Source organism: Lepidochelys kempii, chromosome 1 (genome assembly GCF_965140265.1).
Source record: "Lepidochelys kempii isolate rLepKem1 chromosome 1, rLepKem1.hap2, whole genome shotgun sequence".
Classification (NCBI taxonomy): Eukaryota; Metazoa; Chordata; order Testudines; family Cheloniidae; genus Lepidochelys; species Lepidochelys kempii.
This window is the reverse complement of record NC_133256.1, coordinates 191,924,453-191,938,363: the sequence shown is the minus strand read 5'-3', so window position 1 is coordinate 191,938,363 and position 13,911 is coordinate 191,924,453. Positions and strand designations below refer to the sequence as shown.

General features: G+C 41.6%; 1 protein-coding gene across 1 annotated transcript in view; it reads right to left on the bottom strand.

The window, feature by feature from the left end:
• MORC1 (MORC family CW-type zinc finger 1) overlaps window positions 1-13,911 on the bottom strand; it is a 96,952-nt gene that overhangs the window by 25,078 nt on the left and 57,963 nt on the right. Inside the window, exons 20-22 of the mRNA XM_073306177.1 lie at window positions 12,426-12,512; window positions 1,387-1,459; window positions 906-1,017 (exon numbers count right to left, since the gene is read on the bottom strand). Coding sequence (XP_073162278.1) covers window positions 906-1,017; window positions 1,387-1,459; window positions 12,426-12,512 — 272 coding nt within the window. The remainder of the gene's footprint in view (window positions 1-905; window positions 1,018-1,386; window positions 1,460-12,425; window positions 12,513-13,911) is intronic.

Sequence of the window (13,911 nt, the reverse complement as noted above, 5' to 3'; positions counted from 1 at the left end):
TGTAGCATCACAGTTATGTATCTTACTATAGCTGCATAAGGTATTATTGGGTTTCATTTCACACAAAAGACACTGGTTGCTGAAGATAATGTAACTTGATTAGGGAATCTGAAGTCTTGGAAGAGAACTTGGCTTTTATATAGAGAGTGAACACCTCACAGCAGGTTATTTTATTAGCCCCTTCCACTTGGTTGTAGTGTGCTGTGTTTTTAAGCCGCTGCCTTTCTCTTGAAAGGAATGGGAGCTGTGTGTGCAACAAGAGTGCCGGATTTGGCCCAGAGTTTTTATTACTAGAATTATCATCAATCAAGTTATTAGGAAATGAAGGGAATTTTGAAGCAGCATAATGTGGATATGGTTTATTTCAGACTTAGAACAAAAATGTTAAGAGCAGGTAAAATACAATTATGCATTAGCAACTTTTCAAAATTAAACAGAATTACCACTTTACTTTAAATAAGAGCTAAAGAACAGTCAGTATTAAGGAGCAATCCTTATTTTCAGTCTAATTTTACATTTACATAACTGCACTGACTGCAATGAAGTTTGTGCCAATTTACACTGATGACTGGACTAGGTCTTAAGTCTGAAAGTTAGTCTTTTGAAATTAACACTTTTTAGCCACGATACAAGTAAGATCAGTAAAAATGTTTTTTATATATATATACACTGCAAAAGCCACTACAAACGTAGTATAAATGGAAGACATAAAACGCTAAAACGTTCTTAACTGCACATTGAAGCTGATAGTTACCACTATAACCAGTAAGATCATTACTGTATTCCTAACTCACTGTTTCGAGCATATTCAGTGTTTGCAATACATTTGGTATCATTAGCTACAGCACCATTACAAAATATTTTGGAATAGACACTTGGCATTTTGGTAATATGACTTTTCTCACCTTTCCCATTTTGAAGAAGGCAAATTATTTCCCTTTATTTTTGTAGCATCCTTCCGATCAAAACAAATATACCTTTGTAAGTCGCACTGTTTCTGTCTTCCTCCAAATGAACCTAAACATTTAGCAAAACACATTAGATGAAGGGGAAAAAAAAAAAGTGTTGACTTTAGAAACCACTTTGAAGTAATTTCTTTAAAGAATGCTTTAACACTAGCTTATGTTGAAAAAGAAAGCTATCATTTTAAAGATAGTCATTTACAATCGTCCCTTGAAACGGAAATCTGTCCTCCAAGTGAATATTCAATTCCCTGGCCTAAGCATACAAAGATTTTGCTTCCAATTAACTAATTTCCCAATAGTCATATGATAGTGAGACTAGTGTCAGTTGCAAGTCCGTCCTATGTACATTGTTGTTTTAAATACTCACAGCAACTCTCTAAACATAGTCTAGATTGAAAGTACAAGCACTTTTTGATTTTACCTTTGTTCAACCAAAGAACTTCTTTACTTTCCCCACACTTAGACAAATCTTCAGTCTCATCCTCATCCATTACCTAAAATGCATAAAGTTTAGTTTATTATCTTTCTATAGCTTAAGGAACGGTCTTCTCCTAAAAAGCCATGGATCTACATAGCAAAGTTAAATCACAATATAATACATGTTAATTGTAGGTTAACTCCAGGTTAAATTCAATTTGGGTTTGATTTTGATCTTGCTTCCACAGGCATAAGTCAGAAGTGACCCCACCAAGTCAATAGAATCATACTGGCAGAATTAGGCCTTACATGTTTCTTCGATATTTGTCTTTTCAGCTTAATGTTGTACTTGTTCAGTTTTACAGATCAACTCTCCATTGTTTTTAACCAGATGTAAATAAAAAGTGGGAAAATATGGACAAACAACATGTGTTTTGTAGACCTGGTGAAAAAGATTATGCTGCTTAGCAAGCAGTTTGATATTTTAAAAATGTTCTAAATATGGCCTTATTCTGGCCCTTATTCAGGAAAGTAAACTCATGAACAGTCCCACTAAATACAGGGGGGGTCTATCTCTGTGCTTTGTTAGGCACGGGTTTAAGAAAGTTTCATAGCAGCAACTATGAAAGGAACTCGGTAGTGGCCTAAAGATAACTCATTTTCAGCATGCTATCATATGATCTGATTAGCTTTCTCATGTTATAAACAAGAGAGAAAAGTCTAAAGTATTCTGATTGCCAGTTTGAAGCCCACCATAAAGTGATAATTTTCTGGTTAGTGGCCTTTCATGTAATCTGTTGTTCAGATTTTTGTTCAGCATGACATTCCCAATCCAAATGTCTTGCAGGGATAGGAGGGATCTTTTCAGTACTACGCAGTTTCATCCAATGCCCCATTTGCTTTGAATGTGCAAACTAAGCCCTTGGGACTCTAACCTTGGTAGAAAATGAGTGGCCACTGTCTGAGAACAGATCTGGCACAGTTCCCCTTCAATGCTGTGAGAAATCTGTCTCACAAACAAAGCAGTATTTGTTTTCTGCCTGGTGTCCCCTAGGATGCTTTGCCATGAGAGGGCAGGGTGGGGACAACAGGGAGGCACTGCCATTTTAAAACAGAGGACAAAAGCCTTAGTGCACCAATGGCTCCTAGAGAAGAGGTAGTGGTAGAGATGCACAGGAAGAGCTCACTGCTGCCTGGAAAAGAGAAATAAAAGGCTAAAAATAAAGAGGGAGGGAAATTAGCTGCCAACTCATTTTGCCATTGTAGGCAGAACTTCTAGCAGGAGGAAGCAAAAGGAAGACTGTAGTTAATGTACTCAGCCGGGATTCAGGATGTCTGGCAGAGATGGGAATTGAACCCTGATCTAACGCATCTTTGCCTGGTCATTTAACTTGTGCCTCAGTTCCTCATATGGAAAAAAGGAATAACATTTCCTTCTTCTACCCTTCGTCTGCCTTGTCCAGTTAGACCGTAAACACTTCAGGGCAGGGGCTGCGTATGTACATGTGCAGTCCCTAACACAATGGGTCTCTAGGACAGTGCATTAATGTGATTAATACAATTAGTTAATAAGGGGCACAATCTCTTCCCATAGTCACCTAGCAACAGCACTAAGCTACCTCCAGTATCCTCTAAGACAAGGCACAGTACATCCCTCACAGATTACTGTAGGCCTTAGTGTCCAGAAACAGAAGCATTAGCAGCTAATTAAGGGTTTGTCTATATTGGGGGGTTTAACTGAAGTTACTCAAACTAGTTTGGAGGGAAAACGCCTGAGCACACAAGACAGAATTCATTAGAGTGCAGTAACCCCTCGTTTACCGTGAATTGTGTAATACTCTTTCAGAATATATTCCTGAGCTTTATAAGCCTGTGGAACCGTGCCTCATGCATGGCAGCACACATCTGCATTACAATGGCCCCAACAGTGGATCTCCTGACACGGAACTGGTTTACTATGGACAGGTAGCATTGCAGAGTGGCCCGCTTTCCCAGTGGGAATTGCGACCTGCTTGTCCATGCGTGTGGGACACTGCAGGTTGGTATGCTGCTGCTAGCTCAGCACAGATCTCAGAAAAAGCCACCTTCACCATCCTGAAATTCTCTCACCACTGCTGGTCATCCCAGGTCTGCCTAGTGATCCTTTCCCGCCAATCCACACTGGTTTTCTAAGTCCAGGAACAGCACTGGAATGTGTGAAGTTGCTCCAAGAGCAGCTCCTGTCGTAGCAGTTGCTTGGGATCAACCTCGTCTTGGTCTTCCTTCCTCCCCTGCTGCTGCCACATTATGTGCTTGGCGGTGAGGCAGGCACAGTCCAAAACGCAAAGATGCCTGAAATACAGCCTAGAAATTGCTGTGTGTGTTCGCGGTTGTCCACACAGCAGCATGGAAGACAGTTGGGTCCGTGCTGGCTGACAGCAATTTCAAAATGGTGCTAGCCCACCCAGAAGGAGAGGAAGCATTGGACAGAGAGAGTGGAATCATGGGATTTTTTTTAAAAAAAACTTTGACTCCAAGTTCCAGAATTCCATTGGCTTCCTCTACTCATCCCACAATGTACAGCGAGAGAAATCCCAGGACGCCCACTGCTCAGAAGCAAAGCTAAGGACCATGGAATACCCTTTGAGAATGCCACACACTTAACACGCAGCAAGCCCCTGCCCTGTGCATACAATGAGAACTGAAAGAAAGCACGTGCCCACTATTAACTGCAGCTTGTGTACAGCATGTTAACTAACACTCATCAACTAACTGGATTAACCCCTGTTCATGGAGACAAGCCCTATGTTTAACTTGGATTTCAGCTTTCCTAGTGGGAAAGTGAGTGAGGAAGACCATCACTGTATAACTCACACTTTCCACATGAAAATTAGGCAATATTGCTTAGCACTTCAATAGCATTTAGAATCCAGAGATGTCACAGTACTTCATGAAGCTGGGTAAGCAGTAATCTTTCCGAGTCTCTGTTTCCCTATCTGTAAGACAGCTAAGTGACTTGCCTGAGGTAATGCGGTCAAATCAGCGGCAAAGAATCAAACATAAAATCTCCTCTGCTGACTCAGAGCCCAGTTAATAGGTGCCTTGGCTGCTGCCACATCTGTGATATAGTTTCTTTTGTTCAAGAGTTTGTTCACTGTTTGAAGGGAGAAAGAATACTAAAAAAAGATCCCATAAATAACGAGTTGGCATATTACTATGTTTTCAGAGCCGGCAATAATGAAAAAGATATTCAGCCAAGACAGAACTAACCAGTTAAAGCTAATGACAATCCTAATAGATTGTCCCTCAGCAATTACTTCTGCTGATCCCCACATTTGGGAGCAAGCTTCCCAGAGCAGCAAGTCTGAGCCATCTAAAACCTAAGGACAATCCTAAGAAGAACTGCCCAGAGCACTGGGGAGAGATTCCCTACTTCATCACGTAGATACCCCATTACTTAAAGTGGGATGCTCCAAATTTTAACATCTCTAACAAACAGTATATAAACTGCCTACATTCCTCATAGTGTGTGAAACCTTTCACACTCTTATCAGAAGCCACCCCTCCCAGGTATCTAACTGGTTTCATTTTGTTGATATTTGCACCTCCAAATCAGTCCTCTCCAAATCCATCACAATTTTCAATCACCTGTTTCAATTTCACCTAACCCTCCTGAATGGCCTACTCAGGAACTATTCCAGATACAAGATCTCCACCTCACTTCTGTTGGTTCCATTTGATCCACTTCTTGCTTAGGATAAACGTACGATGTTCTTTATTCTGTCCTGCCATTTTTTCAATAGAATATATGTCATATACAGCATACTACTGCTGGAGCTGCCAAGTTTTATTACCTATTAAAAAGCATCTGGATAATTTCACATCATTCCTAGACATTAAGTGTCATAAACCAAGTTTTAGCCTGGAGCGAGGTTTTACAGCCATTACAAATGCTAAAAAACAGAGATTTATAATGGAACAGATGGCAGGGCTTCATTTATAGTGAGAGTAGTGAGCACTGTTTTGACAACAGTAGAGTCTGAAATACAGAATAACAACTGCTTTTACACAGACACTGAGGGTATGTCTACACTACGGAATAAGGTCGAATTTATAGAAGTCGATTTTATATATTCGAGTGTGTGTGTCCCCACAGAAAATGCTCTAAGTGCATTAAGTGCATTAACTCGGCGGAGTGCTTCCACAGTACCGAGGCAAGCGTCGACTTTCGGAACGTTGCACTGTGGGTAGCTATCCCACAGTTCCCGCAGTCTCCACTGCCCATTGGAATTCTGGGTTGAGATCCCAATGCCTGATGGGGCTAAAACATTGTCGTGGGTGGTTCTGGGTACATATCGTCAGGCCCCCGTTCCCTCCCTCCCTCCGTGAAAGCAAGGGCAGACAATCGTTTCGCGCCTTTTTTCCTGAGTTACCTGTGCAGACGCCATATCACGGCAAGCATGAAGCCCGCTCAGCTCACTGTCACCGTATGTCTCCTGGGTGCTGGCAGACGCGGTACTGCATTGCTACACAGCAGCAGCAACCCATTGCCTTGTGGCAGCAGACGGTGCAATAGGACTGGTAGCCGTCATTGTCATGTCCGAGGTGCTCCTGGTCGCTTGTGTGAGGTCGATCAGGAGCGCCTGGGCAGACATGGGCGCAGGGACTAAATTTGGAGCAACTTGATCAAGTTGGGTAAGCAGTAATCTTTTCGAGTCTCTGTTTCCCTATCTGTAAGACAGCTAAGTGACTTGCCTGAGGTAATGCGGTCAAATCAGCGGCAAAGAATCAAACATAAAATCTCCTCTGCTGACTCAGAGCCCAGTTAATAGGTGTCCTGCAGTCAGTCCTATTGAACCATCTTATGGTGAGCAGGCAGGCGATACAGATTGCTAGCAGTCCTATTGCATCATCTTCTGCTGGGCAGGCAAGAGATGAGGATGGCTAGCAGTCCTATTGTACCGTCTGCTGCCAGCAAAAGATGTAAAAGATAGATGGAGTGTATCAAAACAAGAAATAGACTACATTTGTTTTGTACTCATTTGCAAACCCCTCTCCCCCCGTCTAGGGGACTCATTCCTCTAGGTCACACTGCAGTCACTCACAGAGAAGGTGCAGCGAGGTAAATCTAGCCATGTATCAATCAGAGGCCAGACTAACCTCCTTGTTCCAATAAGAACAATAACTTAGGTGCACCATTTCTTATTGGAACCCTCCGTGAAGTCCTGCCTGAAATACTCCTTGATGTAAAGCCACCCCCTTCGTTGATTTTAGCTCCCTGTAAGCCAACCCTGTAAGCCGTGTCATCAGTCGGCCCTCCCTGCGTCAGAGCGACGGTAAACAATCGTGCATCTGAGTTGAGAGTGCTGTCCAGAGCAGTCACAATGGAGCACTCTGGGATAGCTCCCGGAGGCCAATACTGTCAAATTGTGTCCACAGTACCCCAAATTCGACCCAGCAAGGCCGATTTAAGCGCTAATCCACTTGTCGGGGTGGAGTAAGGAAATCGATTTTAAGAGCCCTTTAAGTCGAAATAAAGGGCTTCACTGTGTGGACAGGTGCAGGTTTACATCGATTTAACGCTGCTAAATTTGACCTAAAGTCCTAGTGTAGACCAGGGCTGATTCTTCTCCATCCAGGTGCACCATTAGGTTTATCTGCACAGAAGCTAGCAAGGCTGACTTTTTGAAGGGCCTGTGTACAGTACATTAATAGAGTCTGCAGTAAAGGCAAATTGATCATCAGCTACAAATAAATCAGGTTGTCAAAAAAATTAAACCAAGATTGAGACATTAGATGCAGATACAAGTGATGGGAAGCCAAGTAGTCTATTGGACAAGAATTAATATCTCACCAATCTAAAGCATTGAGGCATGCTTAAAGCAAGTCAATAATATATAGGAATGTTAAAAAGAAAGTAGCAAGAACAAAAAGTTGCCTCACCATAAATCAATACTGCTGTCCTGGCTCATGTATCTAGGATGTTATGTGCAATATGGCAAAATGCCAAGGAATTACATCTTATGAATATAATTAGAAGTTTAGAGAAGCATTTACTATACTGTAAATTCAGTATTAGAGAAGCATTTACTATACCGCCTCTGTTAGGTGAGTTATACATAATAATGACTAATTAGCCCAGGGCAAACAGATAAATGAAGACACAAGCAAAGGTGACAGCACCATTTTTGTCTACAAAACAAGTGATCTACAAAGATAGTTATTACAGGAGAATATACTCCATATCTTAGAAGTGGGATATTGCCTCAGGCATGAAAAAAAGTGGTGAAGATAACGGGCTACTGTGAAGGGATCTACCCTCCACAGGTGCCGCCTAGTGGTCAGCGAGGGTGTGACAGGTGCTCTTCTGTCTTGGCACCCCCTGTTGATAGCCTGTGGTGATCTGTCCTCTGCTATGGCTTAGGCCTCTGGCTGGGCCACAAGTTGTGTCCATCTGTTCCAAAGTATGTCAAGATTCCAACAAAGAGCTAGTTCTTCTGCCCAGCAAGGGGCTTCAGGCTTCACCTGGCCAAAGGTGAAGCCTGAAGTTGGGACTCTCTGAGATATGGAGTTGGGACACTCTGAGATATGGAGTTTTCCCAGTCCTGAGTCTCCAGCCCCATCAGGACGTGGGTAAGGGAAGCTGGGCCCACCCCTCTCCACTAGGTTCCAATCCAGGGCCCAAAGGCAGGCAGCTGAACCCAATAGCCTGAAGTGCCAGGCCTCCTAGATCACTTCCTACTGGCCTCCCCATTCAAGAGGGAAACGCAAAAGCTTGTAAACAAAATAAGTCAAAGAAGTCTCCAGCCTTGCAGAGGTCCAGAGTCCTTTTCCCTCAGCAGGTCGGACAGGCCATCAGTCAGGGGCCCCAGCAGGGCTCTTTTTGGAGAGTTTCAGAGTGTTGGTCTGCTCACCTCCACTGACTGCCTGCAAGCAAGCTATGCCACTCCCCTTTTCAGCTCCTCCTCCAGCCTGTGTATGCACTGCAGGTTTAGCAAGGCGGAGCTGCCTGGACCCAGAGTAGCTCCTTAACCCCTTCCACTTCAGTGTGGGGGCTGTACAGCCCATCACACCTACCCGTTCTATACCCATTTGGTATAGAAGATAGTATGAAGCATGATCATCAGATATTCCACGTCACCCAGGACACTGATACGAACATGTTTACCTGTACTTTGTAAGAGTCATCTACATTCATATATCAGAGCCATTTTGATGTACTTCATTTGACAAATCAAGGACCAGATCCGCAGTCAGTGTGAACTGGCATAGCTTCATTGACTTACAAGGAACTATCCCAGTTACACTAGCTAAGAGTCTGAGCCAAGATATTTAGTGAGAATATGCTTTGCCAGGGCAACCTGGGTCTATATGGCAAGACACAAGTATCTGCATACAGCCATTTTATGGCAAGCAGGGGAGGGGTTAAGATGAACTAAAGCAGGCCAATAACTGTCTGGTTTAATATAACAAAAGCTGCCAAGGCAGTAAAAGGCAATTAATTCCTAATTTAATTCTTGCAGCTACAGCATAACGGAAAAGCAATGATATATCTACAGATAGTAGGTATTTGTCTAACTTAATTAACCACCAACAGCCTGAGATTAGATTGCCAGGTGTGATCACACAAATATACTTGGAGCAAGTAATAAATGACAAACATGATGTTTCCTTAAAACAAATAAAAACTGGTATATGTGAGCTAAGGAAAACCTTCCAAGAACCGGCAGAATGACTGAGTAAAGGGGGTGCTCCATGCCAAGGGAGATGCAAACCTTAAGTGTGAAGCACTGTTTGAAGTGGAGAGTCACACTGCCACTTGGCAGGGAAAAAGCAGTATCATTTGTCAAGAATGTTATAGGCATTTTTATGGTAACTCATAATACAGTATTTAAGCACTGTTTGAAAACAGATGTAGGTTAGATTATACATGACACTTGTGCCACTGTGGAGTACAAGGCATACTGCCACTTTCTCTGTTTCCTGCACAAAGGTTGGACACAGTAATAGTTCTTCCAATTGAGGAAATACTGGAACTATTCTCTCTTAGCACTCACTGGTTCATCTCTCCTCAAAACTGAGAAGAGGAATGGCCATATACACACTCTCTGCTGTATGCCCAGAAGCTCAGACATAGACTAACTTCTGGATGGGATAGCATCTCAGAGCCCCCATAACTCCACACTGCCCCAGTTTGGGCTAGAAATGTAGTGATAAAATCTGTCTCAATCTGTGGATGGTAAAAGCAGCTGGTGCGGGGCCCTTGTTCCTAACCTGTGTACTATGTCATTTCAGCAGTCATGTCCCACTTTACTGTTTGATTCCAAGTGCAGTTCCATCCTTATCTTAAGGCAATCTATATTCTGTACTACTACTTACTCAATCATACTTTACACTTTCCCTGTTCTAGCTATCTCATTGACAGTATGAGTATGTGTAGGTGGGCTGGAGCAGGAAATGAAGTGATAGCTGGCCCAACCTAAGCCCTGGTTTGATGATGTTATAATAACTGCTTGGAAGGTAGAATGCAGATTAGTAAAACAGAAGCCAAATAGTTACACTTGATATAAGCAGCTATGTGGTCCAGGTGACATCTGATCTGCCAGTACTTCACTTGCAAGTGAAACTTGAGTTACTTTAGAAACAACAAGATCTGAAATGGTTTGAAAAGTATCTAGTAGAGCGAGCGATAAAGAACTATTCCATACTTGCACTCCAAACAATCCCAGTCCATTTGAGTAGTTTTTTCCCCAGGTTCATACTTTCAGTTTTTGGCGATACTGTAAGTAAAAGTGCCAGAATACCACAAGCAATGTGATTCACATATCATTTATGACCAACTCTGAAAGAGTAAGTACCGGACAATGAGAAAGCCTATTCTCCTGATGAGAGTGGCTTCAACAAGTTCTGCCCAAGTCACAACTTTTATTTTTATTGTTCGTATGGCAGTAGCATAGGTCCTGTTTTAGAGATGGGAAAACTGATGTCAGGTAAGTCACTTACAGTGTGTGCATCAGTGAGTCAGTGGCACATGTAGGAACACAAACCAGGTGTCCCAACTCCTACTTCTCATCTCTATTAGACCACTATTTGCATGTTGCTAGACATTTCTATAAAGGAAATACACACTGTACCTAGGACTTACAACTATTATAATTAATCTTGGTCATCACACTTGATCACAGAAATGTAGGGCTGGAAGGGACCTCACAAAGTCATCAAATCCAGCCCCCTGCACTGAGCCAGGACCAAGTTCGCAGGTGCACCTTTAATATGATCTCCTTGAGAAACTGCCAGCTCTCCTGAACTCCTTTTTGCCTTAGATTTTCTTCCCATGGGATCTTACCTACCAGTTATCTAAGTCTTCTGAAGTCCTTTGTCCTTATTCTGCTGCTCTCACTCCTTCCTTTCCCTAGAATCATAAAATCTATCATTTCATGATCACTTTGACCCAAATTGCCTTCCACCTTCAGTCTCACTACCAACTTTTCCCTGTTGGTCAGAATCAAGTTTGAAATGGCTGTCCCCTGGTTACTTCCTCCACATTCTGAAACAAAAGCTGTTCCCGATGCACTCTTATGGGAAATTTGGTGTTTTTTTTCAATATTACTTTTCCAGCAGATGCTTGATTGTTATCTATTGCCACACACAACAATGGATTGTTATCTATAACAATTTCCTGGGTTAACATCCCCATCTGGAAGGGAGTTATGAGCTATTGGTACTCAAACCTTCACTGATGTTTCTTTTGACTTCAAGGAAATTATTTTGCTTTCACTTCAGGAGTTCAGCCGGACATTTTTCTTATATCAACAGCTACGTTTTAATGTATGCCTGCAATTAGTCCATGCTGCATCACAACAACTTCTGCTTTATTTTCAGGTTTTCCCCTTTATCCATTTCATGTGTCGTTAAGTCCAGTGTCAATTTCTTGTGTCACACTCCTCATATATTAAAGGGGCTTCACTCGACCACAGCACGGCCACAGATTGATTTAGTAACTTGATACTACCCTCTATACCTTTCTATGGCCTAGCTCCCTCTTACGTTTCACTGCCTTGATTCTAAGATAGTTACTTGTGCTGCTTTCAGGAAGTGATTTTCCCTTACTTTATCTTTGCAGTTTTGCTCTATGTGCATCTTGCTATCACCAGACTCCCAGAGTTATTGTTAAAATTAATATCTAACAACTATGCTAGTTTTATCTAGCTTGTTGATGGTCTTTTTGTTATGGACAAAACACCTTGACTTGATGAAGGCTGCTATTTGCAGAGTTTCTGTGCTATTCTGAATAAATTATGCTCCTAAAATTAACTAAGTATGTGCTAATTGCATGGACATAGTAGGTTTACAGTTTCATGGACTGATTTTCACTGCATTAGAAACACTACCTTTTCAAGTTTCAGAGTAACAGCCGTGTTAGTCTGTATTCGCAAAAAGAAAAGGAGTACTTGTGGCACCTTAGAGACTAACCAATTTATTTGAGCAAGGAGGTATTGTTTCATATTCTCTGCGTGAATATAAAGTCTGCTGCAGTTTCCACGGTATGCATCCGATGAAGTGAGCTGTAGCTCACGAAAGCTCATGCTCAAATAAATTGGTTAGTCTCTAAGGTGCCACAAGTCCTCCTTTTCTTTTTACCTTTTCAAGCTTCATGACAAAGCAGCATTTTAGAGCAGATGATCCACAAGTAATTAAGGCAAGTAGCATTTCTACTCAGGGGTTTAGAAAGCTCAAAGCCAATCAACTGAGAGTATTACTGGCTTTAAGTCATTTAGGCTTCTATCATGCTACATCTTTCTGCCACGTAAAAATCCATTTTTTTTTTAATCAGGCAATGTGGACAGTAAAACGTTTTGTTAAGATAGTCTTTTAAAATCTGATTAGACAAAATTATTCCACATCCTCAGTGCTGGCACAATGGTGCTAGCAGCTATTTCTAAAAATGGTTTTCTAATAGGAAAAATAGAGGTATAAATGCACTCAGACTTCACTCTGGATTGACTACAGCTTATTTTACACAGTACTTATGGGTTAAAAACAAAGGTAAAAAAGGCTTCTTACACAGATGATTTCTAGGTCACTGTCTTCTTTTTTAATTTTGGCAATTTCAGATTTCTCCAGAAACATTTGTTGGCTCTCATGAGGCACCTGCAATAAGGTATTAGAATTGGAATCAACAAGTTTAGAATTAGTTTTAGCATGCCAATAGCAGAGATGTTGAAGCACACCACATCACTCAGGATTAAGAGTAAAATAATGCTCCAGGATGTTACATCTATTCTAACAGTATGGCAACCTGCACATTTCCGAAATCTTAGCATTATTTAATAACTGGGCATTACTGCTTTTGCCTTCTGCTTTTTAGGTAAAAATACCTAGAACATGCATTTTTTTTTATTTCTACATTTCCGTGAGATGCACCAAGGGGGCTGAACTATCCACAGTTCAAATCTGGTTCTGTTTCTAGGGGCAAATTTTCAAGAGGGCAGTGTCCATTTTGCAGGTGCCATTTCCACTTGTAAAATTTGTACTTGTGACTGAATTGTGTGTGCAAATCTGGATACTTGCACCCTTACCTACCCAGCTGCAAGTTGAAATACACATTTGCACCTGCCATTCATTGTGTGCTATTTGCACCTGTCAAAAAGTATGCCAGTCATCAGTCTTCTGAATATTTGCCCCTGAATTTAATCCTGGCATTAAAATTACAGTGTACAATATTCAAATCAGTATACACGAGCCAGCTGTCTTTTCACACTCCGTTTATGACCAGGAGACATTTAGCACCAAGAATGATCATACCACATTAAACCAATAATCCACCTAAAAGTGTATGCCAGCCTCAACAGTCATTTCTGCCAGAGGAAGGCAAACAATACTGGGCCCTAATGGTCAAATGAGCAATACTACCCTATTCGGTGTGATTGGAATAGAGGGAGGGGACGTGGGGAAAGTGACTTTTTCCTGACCTTTGCAAGTGTTCAGTTTATGCCCTGAAGTATGAGGGCTGATCGCACAAGTGCATTTTTATTCTATCCAGTTTAACTGCTGATGTTATTATTAGTCTTACTTACTGCTTTTAGATGTTTTATTTCTTCCAGTTGCTACAAAGAAATACCAGGCAAGTTGAACTGTAACAGGTGTTACCACTATACTATTTTCAAAGCTGCATAAACCTTTCCATTCTAATCCCTCATTTTCAGTCACTTAATTGTCCCAAATATTCACCTTTTGGAATGAGATTTTACAGGGTCAGTCTCTGTGCAAAGGGGGGTGGAGGGGGTTGTGTGTGTGTGTGTGTCTGTGGGGAGTTCTAGTCTGAGCAAAAATAATAGAAAAGACTGTCCCATTTTAAACAATTCTTGTGATTTTTGAAAAAAATCAAGTGTAAAAGTGCTAAGGGATAGCAAGCTGAAATTTGGTATAGAGGCAGCCCCAACTGAGAACGAGAAAAACAACAACTAATAGAACTTTATGGGAACAAGGTAATTAGTAATCTCTCCTCAAAGGCAAGACTTATAATATCATCAAGGTAAGAGGCTATAAC